The 17223-nt window shown below is 33.0% G+C and overlaps 2 protein-coding genes across 3 annotated transcripts; one reads left to right on the forward strand and one right to left on the reverse strand.

The window, feature by feature from the left end:
• The first annotated feature begins 4996 nt into the window (after positions 1 to 4996).
• Positions 4997 to 9198, forward strand: LOC140980499 (EH domain-containing protein 1-like). Of its 2 annotated transcripts, none has more exons than XM_073446354.1 (16): positions 4997 to 5026; positions 5124 to 5203; positions 5656 to 5724; positions 5844 to 5905; positions 6198 to 6253; positions 6337 to 6379; positions 6461 to 6522; positions 6817 to 6936; positions 7033 to 7135; positions 7236 to 7285; positions 7364 to 7492; positions 7577 to 7828; positions 7922 to 8001; positions 8286 to 8412; positions 8528 to 8671; positions 8831 to 9198. In XM_073446354.1, exons 5-16 carry the CDS (start codon positions 6227 to 6229, stop codon positions 8927 to 8929), a joined length of 1236 nt encoding a protein of 411 aa, XP_073302455.1. In that variant the 5' UTR covers positions 4997 to 5026; positions 5124 to 5203; positions 5656 to 5724; positions 5844 to 5905; positions 6198 to 6226; the 3' UTR covers positions 8930 to 9198. The 2 variants fall into 2 exon arrangements, with proteins under 2 accessions (XP_073302455.1, XP_073302445.1); XM_073446344.1 differs by having other exon boundaries at positions 5844 to 5901.
• Positions 9199 to 13151: 3953 nt separating this feature from the next.
• On the reverse strand, positions 13152 to 14023 carry LOC140988074 (uncharacterized). The gene has a single exon (XM_073457006.1). It carries the CDS (start codon positions 13930 to 13932, stop codon positions 13321 to 13323), a length of 612 nt encoding a protein of 203 aa, XP_073313107.1. The 5' UTR covers positions 13933 to 14023; the 3' UTR covers positions 13152 to 13320.
• Positions 14024 to 17223: the final 3200 nt, after the last annotated feature.

Below are 17223 nucleotides of genomic sequence, written 5' to 3' on the forward strand. Positions count from 1 at the left end.
GGTATGATAGTTACGGGACGGGTCCCTACCCGATCCCACCCCTAGAAGGATCAATCATAGAATCAAAGAATACAATATTCTTTGAAATCAGCTTTCCTTGTAAGGAAAGGAAAGAAGGTTCTAACAAAAGATCCCATGAATCTGCAATTGATTCCATCGAAATCAATGATGAATCAAGATGAAGTAAGAGAGCAAGAGTTGAAAAGTTCTTTGGTCCTGATTTTCTGACTTATATGTTAGATGATGAACCAAGAACTATTCGAGAAGCTCTATTCAATCCAAAAGCACCTTTCTGGAAAGAAGCAATAAAAGATGAAATAGATTTCATCATGTATAATCATACTTGGGAGTTGACTGATTTCCTTTCGGGTTGTAAGCCTTTAGGATGCAAGTGGATCCTTAAAAGAAAATACAAAGAAGATGAATATAAAGATAAATATAAAGCTCTATTGGTAGCTAAATGTTTTAAACAAAAAGAAGGATATGATTTCTTTAACACATATTCTTCAGTCACTAGGATTACATCCATTCGTGTTCTCATAGCCATTGCTGCATTGCATAACCTTGAGATTCATAAAATGAGTGTAAAAACAGTCTTCTTGAATGGAGAATTGGAAGAAGAAACCCGAGAACCTGGACAAGAAAATAAGGTGAGTAAAATTGTCAAGTCACTATACGGACTCAAACAAGCACCTAAACAATTGCATGAAAAATTTGACACTACGATGAAGTCAAATGGTTTCAAAATAAATTAATGTGATAAATGTGTCTATATTAAAGGGACCGCAACTGTTTATATAATTTTCTGCCTTTATGTAGACGACATGTTGATTATGGGAAGTTATTATGAGTTGATTATGAATACTAAGAAAATGTTAAAAAAATATTTTGATATGAAAGAATTGGGGTTATGTGATATTATATTAGGGATTAAAATCTCTATGACGCCTGATGGAATTATTTTATCACAAACTCACTATATTGAAGAGGTACTTGAAAGATTAAATGCGTTAAACAGTCATCCTGCTAAAACAACTATAGATTTAGGGGTTCATTTAGCAAAGAATCGAGGAGAACCTATCTCACAACTTGAATATGCAAAGACAATAGGTAGTCTAATGTTTTTGACTAACTGTACCCGTCCAGACCTTGCATATACAATGAATAAGTTAAGTAGGTTCACAAGTAATCCAAGTAAAGATCATTGGAAAGCCTTAACAAGAGTGCTTGGATATTTAAAATATACATTGAACTATGGTTTGATATATACAAAATATTCTACAGTTTTAGAAGGATACTGTAATGTCAATTGGATATCTGACACAAAAGACTCCAAGTCCACTAGCGGATATATATTCACAATAGGTGGAGGAGCAGTGTCATGGAAATTTTCTAAGCAAACATGTATAGCTAGATCCACTATGGAATCCAAGTTCATTGCTTTAGATAAAGTTGGGGAAGAAGCCGAATGGCTGAGAAATTTCCTAGAAGATATTCCTTGTTGGAATAAGCCAGTGCCTTCTATTATTATTCATTGGGATATTCAATCGGCAATAGGAAGAACACATACAAGTATATACAATGGTGATTCTCGACACATTCGACGAAGACATAATACCATAAGACAATTGATCTCGAACTGTTGAATATGTGAAATCAAAGGAAAACCTAGCAAATCCATTTACTAAAGGAATAAACAGAGATCCAATGTACAGATTTTTAAGAGGAATGGGCTTAAAACCCACAAAATAAAATATTTATAGCGGTAGCCCAACCTTATGAATTGAATATCCCAAGACCTTGGTTCAATGGGAAAACTAAGTTATAAATATTAGTTTGAGTACTTGGAATCAGTTAAGGCTCATTCCTATAAAAATCCAAGTAGAAAATACCTGCAATATGTGGTGAGTTTAAGTTTTCTTTTAATGATTCATATACCTCAGAGTTAGGGTATGACAGGATACTCTAGTTAGGAGATCACCTATATAAGTAAGAAGTAATTATCGCTTCAATGAAAAACACTTATGAATCTAAGATATGGTTCATGACCGAAATGGACACAACATGAGAATATAATATGTTAGAATTATTGTTGTGTAAGTACAATTGACTTGGTTTACATAAACGATTGGCTAGTTCAAGATATCATGTCACTACACAACTAATAAATCAGGTAGTATATTACTAAAAAAGGTTGAAAGTCAAAAACTACTTATCCTGATGCAATAATAATTCACAAGAGCTTTCAAGAGAATCTGCATACATGCATTAATTTCATTCATATGGGAGATTGTTGGATAAATGGTGAGTGGTGAATGAAAGGATGTGGGAACTGTCCCACATTGAGAAATGTGCCAAATAAAGTTTTCGTTATTAGCTCCAAGTTTTAGCTAAGGGTCTGGGCCCCAAGGGGTACCAGAAGTTTTTAGAAGGGAGAAGACGTTAATAGGCTGGGTCTCATTGAAACACACACGGCGTGCGCGCGGGGCCTACCGCCCTGCTCGGTTCGGTGCGGTGTGATCTCTTGACCATATTAATCTTTTTGGACAAATTTTATTTGAAAAATAGTTTTTATTTTCGAAAGAGTCCAATGTCTACACCCTCCAGTGCTCCAGTCGCGTCTCGTGTCACTGCCTTCTGGCGCAACCGTGCGTCCCTTCGCACAGAACCGTGTGTTCCATGACTTATCACAGAAAAGTGCGTCCATGACTTACCACAGAAGGGTGTGTCCCCTAGCTTATGTAACTCACTCTTTAAATAATCATCTGCCGGCATTCATAAGATACTTTTGCTGTTTTGCATACTCATTTCGTTGCATCCTTTTCTCATTCGAAATTTGAAAGTTCAAGCATATCGTTGTTCGCTGCCATCCAAAAATTGTAGTGCTGCATTTCTGGATTTGAGTTGTTGTATTTTGGGGACGATTGTCATATCGTATAGCACATACATACGGACAAATTCGTCTTACGGAAGAAAAAATTTCCTTGCATCAACTCATACTACTCTGTGTTTCGAAGATCAACAGAAACACAACTAACATATTTAAGAGACTGACTTAATTAGAATGAATGATTGCGAGAGATAAAAAAGATGGTGAATAGTATTTTTTAAAAATAAAAATAAAATAACACAATCTAATTTTATTTTCGAAAATTAATTTTCTGAAAATGAAACAAGACAACTTAACATAAGTCAAGAGTCTAACTCAGCTTTTGTTAATCACAAACTTTTAAATTTATCTTTTCAAATTTTCAAATTTCAAACAGAATTCATTTTGAAAATTTTGATTTACCATTATCAATAATTGACTACTTTCTTTTCTACGTTATTATCAATAATTTAATGACTCAATTTTATTTGTGTGTGAGCTTTGAACCCGACAGGAACTAGCGGGAAATGTTGCGTCAATTATATCAACCATTTTTGTGAAAAATTTAAAAAACATAAAACTCTATAAAAATATTAATAAACTAATAAATTTTTTATTTTTCAAAAATCAAATACAGTATGTCCTATGCTATAAAAATTCACACACATTTACATAAGAAACTAAAAACATGATGAGCAAGTATCTTGTGAGACGGTCTCACGAATTTTATCTATGAGACGGGTCAATCCTACCGATATTCATAATAAAAAGTAATACTCTTAATATAAAAAGTAATATTTTTTCATGGATGACCCAAATAAGAAATCCATCTCATAAAATAAGACCCATGAGATCGTCTCACACAAATGAGAAATCCCACCACTCACGATGAACTCGTATTCCAAGGAGTCTCAGAAAATGTATCAAACTTGGGTTTTTTTCAAAAATAATTTAATTTTAAAATTTTTTTTTCAAAAATAACGTAAAAAAAAAACATTTTCAAAACTACTGTAATCCGCGCTTATGGACGTGAGCAGCGTCCGCGCTTCGCAAGCACGCGGACGCTGGTCCACGTAAGCGACGAAATATTTTAGCGACGGATTATATATACAAACCATCGCTAATTTGCGACGGTTTTTTAAACAGTCGCTAAGTTTGAATCAGCGACGGTTTTTAAACTGTCGCTACTTTTAAACCGTCGCTGTAATGGAATCTGCGACGGTTCAAAAACCGTCGCTAATTCGAAATACCTACCTCTTCCCACGCTACCCATAATTGTATCAACAGCGTGCACATGTACGTCGCGGATAATCTTGAACTTTCAACGGCTTGCAACTTTACATCGTGCAATATACGCTGCGAAAAGCCATTTTTGTTGTAGTGAAGACAGAGAAAAAACAAACAAGAAATTAATCAAGACTGGAATATCTCAATTGAATGTTGTTCATTTTCTTCAACATCATTCTGTGGTCGAATGTCATGTACAAGATGCTGCGGGACCAACATTAAGCAAATTTGTAAAACTGTGTATGTTCGACCAAGACGGAGACTTAAAATCCTGCTGACCACACAAACCAAAGTCAGTCATCCCTGAATCACTGAAAAAACTAGGTTGAATAGTAGAGGTTCCTGAAAAAACTTATATTTTGATGAACTTATTATCTGTTTTTTTTCTCTATCTTCACTCCAACAAAAATGGCTTTTCGCAGCGCGCAAATTCTTTTTCTGCAGCGTATATTGTATGTCCGTTGCAAGTTCAAGATTAGCGACGGTTCAAAAACTGTCGCTAATTAACGACGGTTTATAAACGGTCGCTGATTCCATTACAGCGACGATTTTAAACCGTCGCTAAAATTAGCGACGATTTATAATCGTCGCAGATACAATTTTAGCGACGGTTTAATAATCTGTCACTAATTAGCGACGGTGTTTATATATATTCCGTCGCTAAAACATTCTGTCGTTTACGTGGACCAGTGTCCGTGCTTACGAAGCGCGGACGCTGCTCACGTTGAGCAGCGCCCGCGCTCCATAAACGCGGATTACTGTAGTTTTGAAAATGTTTTTTTTTTTTTACGTTATTTTTGAAAATTTTTTTTAAAATTAAATTATTTTTGAAAAAAACACATCAAACTTGGTTCAACATCGCCGATTCTGGTTCTTTTGTTACCTGTTTTTTTTTAACACTTTTTTACAATCATTTGAAGTGTTTTCCCTGTATCTCATCGATTGATCGATTCTTGTATGCTTTTAGATGGCGATGGCCGTTTGACAGGGAAGGACGCGATTGCCTTTTTCGCTATGTCCAATTTATCAAAGTCTGAACTTAAGCAGGTATTAACACCAGAATGTACACTCATTTTTTCATTTTTTTCCCGAAGCAAATCTTTTATTTCATGGTTTTGCTTTGATTGAAGAGGTTGCGATCCAGACTACCACTGGATAAATGCAAGGAGAGTGTGCGGCCCATTTTATTGCTCATATTTAATTTTTGGTAGATATTGGTATTTAAGAAACTGGTAAAATTATATTTAGATGACTCGAACTCCAAGTTTTGGATGGTTTTGTGTCATCATTTACTTGTTGGAGGATTGAAGCAGGAAAGCATGCTCAACTCAATGATATACTCGATGTTTGTTTTTAACTTGGGACAAATACTTTCTGATGTTATGGTTGTTTATGGGCGAATAATTTTTCTTTGATTGATTCAGCTCAAGTATGAGTTATTCATACATAGTTTTTCCTCTCAAATTCGCCTATAATTTGATTCGTACCTGCTGTAAAAGGTTTGGGCAATTGCTGATTCAAAATGACAAGGATTTCTAGGATTGGAGGAGTTCATCACTGCAATGCAGGTTCTTATTCTACATTAAAAAGGTTAAAAATTAGAAGGCTCGATGCATATGGGATTGTTATATTCATGTTTGCTCTTTCTTCTCTCTTTGCTTCTTTTTGCCTTTGCTTCCTATTTCAGCTCCTATCTCTGGCACAAGAAGGACATGAACTGACCTCAGATCTCCTGAAGAACACATGCAAGTGAATAAATTCGATACCTTTTCTCGTCCTTTACACACAAACTACTTAGGCTAGCATTTTAGTGAACGGGTTTTTTACTCTCTGTAGTTTGATTTTGAAGTATTTTTCTTCTGTATAGCATAAATATAGTTTTGTTTGATGCAAAACTACACTTAGAAAAAAAAATCATATTTTACAGTGAGACCTAAGAAACAGTTTTTATATTGGCAACAAGGTGCTTTATCCCATTATCTCAGTTGTGCTTTACATGTTAGTAATTATTTAACTCGAATTGAATCTTTTGTTCTTGAAGATCATCTCGAAACACTGAGTCCTCCATCTATGGAAGGTTTGGATACCTTTGCCGAAGTAAGTAGTTTTCAATCTTTGTATCGTTTATCGTATACAATATTATGATCTACTGAGGTCTCAGCCTTGCATTTCTCACCCAGAAGGGTAGAGTTCCAATATCAAATGGCCATTCTGAAATTAATGGTAAGTAAAATATTTTATTGTCTGATATAAAACTTGATTCTTATGAAGCTTTTGATGAGATTGACATTCAAAACAATGCAGGAAGTACTCATCCGCAGACTACTTCTGCTAAGAGTTTTTTTAGCAAGCAGTCTAGAAACAAGGTACTACTATCATTAGTTTCACTTAGTGTTAGTTGAAAATTTTGATTAAAACAATTAGGTGCATTTCTGCTTAATAGAGGACAATGCTAATTTCACTTGACATAATGTTAAGTGATTCCTACTAGTCAATGTGAACCATTACATTGAAAACACGGAAGCCACCATTATGTTGATGACAATGTGTTGTCAACTGATATAAATTTCTAAGATAATTCAGCCTGGTGTTTAGATTTAGTTTTATGTATATTTTTATTGTCCGAGTGTCTGACTCGTTATTTTTAATATTTTTGCCAGAGCATCACCTCATTTGAAGCCATTACTTCGGTTGTCGATGGTTTGAAGATGTTATACAATGAAAAGTTGAAGCCACTTGAAGCTACTTATCGATTTAATGATTTGGTATCTCCTGCCTTGGTGGGTGGATTTAAGATGGCATTCTTGTGTATAGAAGAAAATAAATTTTTATTTACATGGGCATGTAATTACTTATAAATATTTTCTTTAATACAGACGAGTAGTGATTTTGATGCCAAACCAATGGTTATGCTTTTGGGCCAGTACTCAACTGGAAAAACCACATTTATAAAACACTTGCTCCAGTGTAACTATCCAGGTTAGCTAGGTTCTGACCATTTAGAATATTTAAATAACTCTATAGTTCATGTCGATGTTATTCTCTAGCTTGTGACACGTTCTTCTTTTTTCCTTTTCAGGTGCTCATATTGGACCTGAGCCAACCACCGATAGATTCATTGTTGTCATGGTACTAGAAGTTAGATGAGATTTGTTTTGCTTTTGAGTATTTAAGTTTTTCATTGGTTATATGTTTTCATGTTATTAGTCTGGGCCAGATGAACGAAACATTCCTGGTAATAGCGTTGTTGTTCATGCTGACATGCCGTTTACTGGTTTGACAAGTTTTGGTGGATCTTTTTTGTCAAAATTCGAGTGTTCTCAAATGCCACACCCCGTAAGTTATGATTTTAGAGGTATTTAGTGCATTATAGGTTGCAACGTTAAGCTTTTGACAATTTAGTGCAATTTTTACCTGCAGTTGCTTGAACACATCACACTTGTCGACACTCCTGGGGTTCTATCTGGTGAAAAACAACGGACCCAAAGGAGCTACGATTTTACAGGCGTAGTATCATGGTTTGCAGCAAAATGCGATCTAATTCTTCTTTTGTTTGACCCTCATAAACTCGACATAAGCGATGAATTCAAGCGGGTAATTTCATCGTTACATGGACATGATGACAAGATACGTGTTGTATTGAATAAAGCAGATCAAGTTGACACTCAACAGGTTAGTATAACAGAGTTCTCAATTTATGTAGATATTCACGTGGTACAGTTCTTGTATAATAAGGATACTGACTTATCATCCCACATGTCACAGTTGATGAGAGTTTATGGAGCACTAATGTGGTCACTTGGGAAAGTTTTGAACACTCCAGAGGTAGTGCGTGTCTATATAGGGTAGGATTCTCATCTCTTACACTTGGAGTTTACATTTGAATGAGACCGGACGGTCTGCACCAAATGTGGTTGTTGACACTGAAACTTCATTGCCCTTCTTTTAAAGAATTCCTAATAATTTCCTTGTAAATTTCTCTAATCTTCATGAGCATGAGTGCGTTCTTATTCTTAATTATTAGTTTTGCCATTTTTCCCTGTGTTATCTTTACCTCATCTATGTCTGAAACATATTGTACTTGGTTAATCATGGGTTGATGTCAATGGTATTTCCTGTGATATGCAAGGTCATTTGACCAAAAGCCTGTGAATGAAGCTGCCGTTGGATCAGTGGGGAAGGAACTATTTGAAAAAGAGCAGGATGACCTCCTCCAAGATTTGATAGACATCCCCAAAAGGGCTTGCGATCGTCGGGTAATGACTAAAGCAAACTTTACATAAACATAAAATGTTACATTTGCTGCCTACATATAATTATCAGCATGATTCATTTTCTCGAAATTGGAAACTAATTCAAGTTCATTTCCAGATCAATGAATTTGTCAAACGTGCTAGAGCAGTTAAGATCCATGCCTACATAATCAGTCAGCTCAAGAAGGAAATGCCTGCTTTAATGGGCAAAGAAAAGACTCAGAAGATGCTTATTGCTAATCTAGATAACCTATTTGCAAAGGTAAACCGCCGAATACATGACCTTGCTCTTCTCCAGTCGAAGAGAAAGATGTGGGTCTCTTATGAAACTTGTATGCTTTTCACTACATCTTAGTGTCACCCTTTGAAACAAGGTAATAAAACACAAATTCAATGTTTGAATGGAATATCAATGACACAGGTCCAGGAGAATTTCATCTTCCTGAGGGGGACTTTCCTGATGTGGACCAGTTTAGGGAGGCCTTGGCTCGTTATAACATGGATGAATTCGAGAAACTGAAGCCAAAAATGATTCAGACTGTTGACGATATGCTTGGCTATGACATCCCAGAATTATTGAAAAATTTAAGGAACCTGAATTGTTGAAAATGGCAACCCCTTCAAGAAGTTTTGAAGCCGGATTTGTTTAATATGGTGTGTTATATATTTGAATTCCAAGTCTTTAAAAATTTCATCACTGTTCCAAAATATTTGATTTGGTGCCTGTTCTAGACAATATTGATCGAAACATATTCAGTCTCCAAGTTTATCTGGAAATCATATCAACATTAACATGGACACGAATGATATAATTATTAATATCAAATTCAAAACTAGGGGACAATGAAGTTATTGGCGTTTTCATCTGTTCTTTTATGAACTAATACATAGTCTATAGTTACCAAGTCAATATTAGGAAAATTGAATCTTAGCATCGGACCCTTATGCGTTGACTTGAGACGAGATTATTGCGTAGCCACCCAACAGCTCCACAACAACAATAATAATGTTTTAATTAAATTAAATCCACTGCAACTAATATTTTGACATTGCTTTTGCGAAGTTAGTTGCGTATAATTAACTAATTTGTACGCCTAATATCATTAGAGCAAAAATTTATGTGAGACAGCCTCACGAGTCATATTTTGTGAGACGAATCTCTTATTTGAGTCATCCATGAAAAAGTATTACTTTTTATGCTAATAGTATTACTTTTTACTGTGAATATCGGTAGGGTTAACCTGTCTCACAGATAAAAATTCGTGAGACCGTCTAATAGGAGACCTACTCTATCATTAGATTATACATTGGCCTAAGGCTTAACCATGATTTCCATTTGGAAGTTGCCTAACTCTCCCCAAATTAGCTTTCATGCTCAGCTTTTCTCCCCATTACTCCCTTATTGATCGTCAGTTTTTTATTATTAATATGTTACTAAAATCTTAAATTTGAAATAATATATCGGATTCAAGACTCGAATGTAACCAACAACGTTTGTAGCAAAAAAAAAAAAAAAAGGAAAATGATAGGAGTACTAATCAGAAACAAGACAACAAAGGTAATCGAATTTCCTGGAGAGAACCCGTCAAGTACGCAGGTTGTAATAATCCGAAGTAATCACTCAAATTTTGACTTAATCCACTAGCATTTATATTCAAAGTAAAATTTAATAGTTTTGAATTGAATTTAAACAATCGGCTTGTTACGTACTCATCTCTCTCACACGACCTAGTATATATTCTATTAAGTCTTCGTAATTTTTAATTTGTATATGATTTCAATTCATATAAAAATACACAGATATTAAATTGATTCACATAAATTTCATTCTTTCATATGTAAAATAAATGTTGAAGAAACTTTCATTTGGTAACACTCTAATATAAAATAACAAGAATGGCAAAAAAGTAAGAACAATTGAATTTTGATTCAAAATATTTATTTTATTTAATTAACTTTAAATTGTGCAATCATGGAAATACATACCAGGCACATCGTAAACTTTGATATGTTTTTATTTGGATAACTTTTTTGAAACAATTGACACAGGTTTTTAATTTTAGTTGTGTATGTATACCTCTTGTGATTAAATATTTTTACTTTAAAAATACCTACGTTAATTATTTAAATTTATCATGATACGTAGTATGTTCTTCAATTTAATCAAACCATATTAAATATCAATATAATATTATTTGATGGAAAAAAAATTTGAACATAAACATGACATAGAATAAAATAAAAATAATAATATTTAGTTTTGAAAGTGATATTATTAATTTCTGTTTTTTTTTTTTTTTGCATTCCATATTTTAGGCATATTCATTTATTATTATTAATATAAATAATTTCAATGACAAAAAAATGAAATTATTTATTTATAAGAACAATGAACAAGCAATAAACACCACTACGGACGATAATAATACAAAGTCAACAAATGGTACACTTCATTCAAAGACCCTCCTTCCATGGAAAGGCATGGATCATTGTGAAAACAGCGTTTTAAAAAAAAGCTTAATTAAGTCTTTGTACTTAAACTTGCTTAAAACGATTTGTTTCTCTCTAACATAGGTTAACTATATTAAGTGTAATTAGTAAGACCTTTCTAAAAGAAGAAAATTGATTATAATGAAAAAGAGGAAATACAAATTAATAATTTTATTAGTAAATGATGCTACTAGAATGTATAATTGTTTTTTTAAGCGATGTACAATCATACTTAATAACTTTTAATTACGACTTTTTTAAAAGCAAGATTTACGAACAAAGAAGAAAGGAATTAAATAAACACGAATTTGAAAATGAGTAGGTCTCTTGTGAGACGGTCTCATAAATCTTTATCTGTGAGACAGGTCAACCCTATCGATATTCATAATAAAAAGTAATACTTCTAGAATAAAAAGTAATATTTTTTCATTGATGACCAAATAAGAGATCCGTCTCACAAAATACGACCCGTGAGACCGTCTCACACAAGTTTTTGCCTCTGAAAATTTATTAATAAGTAATACTAGCAATACACAATCTTAGATAATTAAGTAAAATGGTGATAAATATGTGGCAGATATTGACATTTTATAACCTACAAGTTAAGGGATATAAATGATATAATGTTTTACAGTCCAATTATATTGAATTTGTATTTGATGATACAAGAGATAAAATGAATGATAGAATAGATTGAATTAGAATCTAATAGAAAATTAATGCATTACACTTAAATTTATTTTATTTATGTATTAGTTATTTCATTTATTTGGTTGAGATAATTAAATTTACAGATTAAATTAAAATATTTTTTTTAGTATTAATATCGCTTAATCTTAAAAAGTTTGAAGTTTCGAGCACACCCTTCAACGTGCTTCGCACTTTTTAAAGCATTGGTGAAAACCGAAAACTACATCTGAAGCTAGGGATGACAATGGATCGGATTCTACATTAAACCCGCATCATTCAGGGTAGTGCTAGACCCGGTTCATACGACTAGTGTGACGGGTCTAGAAGCAAGTCTGGGACAAATAAAGGGTTTTGTTGTCCTTCCCATTATATATATTACTAATGATATATTTATAGTTTATATTATATTTATTTATAATGATTACCCTAATCCTTAACCTTAATTCACAATAGTTTCGTCTCTTGTTAATTATTTATTTAATGTTATGGTTGAATTAATTTTAAAGAATATATTAATTTTTGGACTTTTTATTGTGCATTTATAAGTATTAGTATTAAAGATGTGTATAATGTTTAACGAGTTTGCAAGTCCAACCCTCGTCGGGTTTTGGTTCAGGGCGGATCATGTCTGGGTGGAGTCCGGCCGGTTCTTTAATTGACCAAACTCATCTCAGACCCGTGCTCTTGTCATCCTATCTATGATTTACATAAGATTGGAAAATTTTTGAAAGTTATACTACATTTCATCGATGACAATCTTTGTTAGATCACAGATAAAATACAACTATCACGAGTGGACTAATGTTGTTCATATCTCAACACCAATAATTTTAAATGATGTGATCTCTTACATTTTATTGAAATTTATAAAATACATCAATCACGAGTGGAGTAATGCTTTTCATATCTCATTAAAATTTCAAGAGTAACAAAAAAAAAAAACATCACTCTCACATATGACTGACTGACACAAGACAATAACTTATTGTGTTCATTGATCACAATCTTAATGACCAAAATGAGTAACCATTATAATCGGTGAATTGGCCTTCATTCTTCTCCTGAGTATTTTTTTAGTACCACATTTTCATATGAAGTGTACCACATTTCCACGTGAAAGTGTAACACATTTTGTATGACATAGTACCACAATTTTGTGGGTAGGGAGTGAACCCAAAAAAATATTGTGATTGCAGATTTTTCAACAACTTCCCCATAATCCTACGTGCCTTTCCTAGAAACTATTATACCTGTAAAAAAAAGAAAAATTTACCAGATTTTCATCCACAAATATATGAGAAAGTCAACCTCCACGGCAATAATCAAGAAAATGGCTAAGCGGACAAAAGGGAGAGAAGGAGACAGTAGAAAAGATAGAGGGGAGAAAACTAGGAGCACAAAAATGACGGCTTTGTTTGGGCATACCAGAAAGATAAAAGCAAGAAATGAAAATGAGTCACTTTCTAATGGAGTTATCAATACTTCCAAATTCAAACTGGGGTTGCTATATACGGGAATGTACAATTTGCAAATGGAAATTCCAGAACAGATGAAAAGGAAACTGAATAAGAAACAAACTAATATTAAAACCTATTAAGCAAAGGATTTAACAGAGGATTTGTTTATAATAAAAACTAACCCATAATTTACATCATGATTGCTTAAGGATGTAGAATTTCTTGCAATGTATAAGCAAAATCAACCTTTTGTCCCTTTAATTCATATCTTTTATTATTCCCAAGTTCCCCAAATCCTGTCTCCAAGAAAACTCATAAACCTCCTGATTGACCCTTTCTCCGCCACTCCCTCCTCGTTCTTATCTTCCTCGCCGCCGGTGGCAGTATCATTCTCGGTAGCTGAGTTCGAATATGGAAAGTTAATATCTTGATTGGTCAAACTCGGCTCAGACTTCTCGGACTCCTGTAATTCAAGATTAATAATGTCTCTTTTGATGCTTTTACCCTTCCTTCTCTCCTTCTTGTTCTTCTCCTTTTTCTTCTCGCTCAGAAGGCTATCTTCAAAAGCATCGATTATCTCGTGTATTAGCTGACGATTGGGCGACGAATCCCACTTCACCCAGTAACTCGTGTAGCACCGGAAACAGTAGCAATTGAAGTGGGGAGGGTGGTCTGCGGCCGCACCCTTGGAACTTCCGGATGCAGAGGGGGTTTTCTTGGAAAAGTTAGCGGAGGAGCAAGAGATGAGGTACGCCAGAACTTCTCTTTCGTCAAGAGATAAAGCAGCGGTCAAAGTCAATATCACCGCCGGTAAAAACGAGAGCACCTGGTCTGAAACCGCCGGCGGCGTTGGATGCACGGTGCCTCGTCTGCACTGTTTCTTCATAGCTTAGTTTTAGAGAGAGAAACAGAGTTGTTCGCTTTTAGTCTTTTAGGTTTACCAAATAGCTTTTTTGAACCAATTCTCGATGGCTTGAGCATAGAAATTGGTGACGTGCTGGGTAATTTTCCAGTGCTTCGCATAGACATGGCTAGCAAATAAAATCACCTCTTCATAGAAAAACAACACATTTGAAAAAAAAAAATTGCGTGAGACAAACTTACTGATCGTATTTTGTGAGATGTATCTTTTATTTGGGTCATTTATGAAAATTATTATTTTTTATGCTAAATGTATTACTTTTTATTGTGAATATCGGTAGAGTTGACCTGTCTCAAAGATAAAGATTCGTAAGACCATCTCACAAAAGACCTACTCATTTAAATTAGCAACTAAAAATTTTAGTCGGTATAATTTTTCATAATATACATGAATTAAAATTAAAGGTTAAATATTTGAAAATATTATTTAAAATAGAATAATAACATTAAATATTATTTATCTTGTTTTAAAATAATTTTCACAAAAATCAAAGTTTAAGGTAAATTATAAATGTATTTTATTTTATTATTTTAAATGATAGCTTCAATTTTAAGACAATTTTAGATAAGATGTACAAACAGACATAGATTCCACTAATTGATTGTTGACGTAAGGATTTCGGTAATCAATAAATCCATAATCAGTCCTAATATGTTTTAATTGATAGAATAGACAAGTATTTCTTCTAACATCTTCTCATACAACTTTGTCACAAAGAACTTACTTAATATAATTTATATAACTAACGTGATTTACAGACTATCATCGAAAAATAATTATTGCGAGTTATCATATCATTAAAAAATGCACAATTAATTTTGAGAGTTCAAAATCAAAATATTTGAAAATTCACTTTTTTATATAATAAAATTTACTTTTAGATTATAAAATATATTTTTTTGTATGAGAAAATTTACTTTTAGATTACATTCATTATGTCATTTCAAATATATATATATATATTTTATAAAATATATATATATATATATTTTATAAAATATATATATATATATATTGAAAAAATTTATTATGGCGGGCATATCAAACACGAATAATATGGGAGTCCTATTCGTTGCCTGGTTGTTCATTTCGTGGCAACAAGTTCTACAAATTTCTATGTGGGCTTTGGAAATGTGTTCAAGGCCCAAATCTCTGTTTTCCTAGGCCCAACACAGTACCCCCAATCTTTTTTGCTTGATAATTGAATATTTCATAAATTTTCTTGTATATTAAGGTGCAAATAGAAATTTAAAAAATTGGATCGCGTGTTTATAACCAGCCAATTAGCCAACAACAATATAAATATATTTTCTATATTTTTGTTTAAAGTTTCGTGAAATCTAAGCATATAAATTTTACAAAATTTCAACTAAAATATTTCGACTTCATAAGCACAAGTAATTTGAAGAATTAATTAGTAGAGAGAGTGCCACAATACTTGTTTAATGATTTATAAATGAACTCCGATTTCTATATATACAAGTCTCATTTAAAGAATGGATGACTGAGATCAAATTAATTTCTTCCATGTTTTTACATATTGATGATAATATTATATACAAGGCAAAAACTTGTGTGAGACGGTCTCACGGGTCGTATTTTGTGAGACGGATCTCTTATTTGGGTCATCCATGTAAAAATATTACTTTTTATGCTAAGAGTATTACTTTTTATTGTGGATATCGATAAGGTTGACCCGTCTCACAGATAAAGATCGTCTCAAAAAATTTCTGGATTTAAGTCTTGGGATTCCATACATTTTTTCTTGTATATGCAACGAACTTGGCCAAGCTGTTGACTATATACATCGTTGCTTACGCTAATTAATTAATATTTATAAGAATATATATATATAGCCTTATATATTATAAGTTTTCATACTAAAAGTTGATCAGTGAAGTGAATCTCATAATGAACACAATCTAGGTATGAGCCTTCCTCATAGGCAAAATTATGAGGTCAAACCATAATGTGAAAAGAGATTATAACTTCAATTAGTTTTCTTAACGTATGTGGATTAACTTTATTAGTCTTTGAGGTACATATTTCAATCAAAATAAATCCCTTATATTACCTATTCGATGGTAGATAACATCTGTCCCATCTTTATCATCAGTAAGATATGAACAAGTGCTCAAACGTAATGAATTTGTACTTTGATCCGACTAGGGGTTTGAAAAATATCGAAAATTTCGGTACGCCGTTCTTATCATACCGACAAATATCGAACATATAGATATTAATGGTTTATCGAAATTTTGAGTATTGGTATGAAATTTATTTCGGTTATTTAATATACCGAATTACTGAATAAAGTTTTATTAAAAAATATAATTCTTTTAAGTGATTATTAATATGCAAATAGATGAAACTGTGAAGAAGAGTTTATAAAAAAAAATTTGACAATGTAATTAATATCGGTACAGACGGTATTATATCGACATCATACTGAAACTTTTGGTATGAACGGTATGAAATTTATACCATATTGAAATATCGATCAGGTATCAGTATATTTTTTTCTTCAATACCGAAAAGTTAGGTACATTACACTTTTTTCCGAGCATTTTGATATACCATACTAAACCTCCCCTAGATAAAACTTCTTCTATCATGAATTTTTTTAAAAATTATACTTAGTTGATCGAAGACATTTTGGTAAAAAAAAAAGAGAAAAATTGAAAAAAAATACACTAGAACTGTTATGATGAAGCGCTTACCATTAGGCCAAAAGTTATATTTGTTGCTCGATGTGTAACTTTATTCACTTATATTTATGGAACTCGCTCAAATACCAACTGTTAGGATCAAATGCTTATCACTGTCCAAAAATACAGCTGTTAGTCAAGACACAAATTTATTCTCTTATATTTGTGGTAGCGAAGAGTGCATCTACTTGAGTGCTAATTGGTCATGTTGTTAGGCTCGTGATTCTGGAGATGCCCATGTCTATCTGCTGATGCCGTCTCATATCTCTTAGAGATCAATTTTACTATTCCCCTACTGTCAATCTTGTCCCCAGCAGAGACAGTATTACATTTTAAGATCTGGTGTCACTCTTTTACGGATCACCTAGCCAACCAAATCAAGCAGCGCAACTTCAGCAGCTTGACTCACAAGAACTTCTCAATATATCACTGATCATCTCTACTACTATTATACGAGCACGCTTAACCTAACAAAAACTAAAAATTATTATACTATATGACTAAAATTACAATGAAATAAGGACCGATACTAAATCAGGTGAATGAA

Source organism: Primulina huaijiensis, chromosome 1 (genome assembly GCF_012295235.1).
Source record: "Primulina huaijiensis isolate GDHJ02 chromosome 1, ASM1229523v2, whole genome shotgun sequence".
Lineage (NCBI taxonomy): Eukaryota > Viridiplantae > Streptophyta > Magnoliopsida > Lamiales > Gesneriaceae > Primulina > Primulina huaijiensis.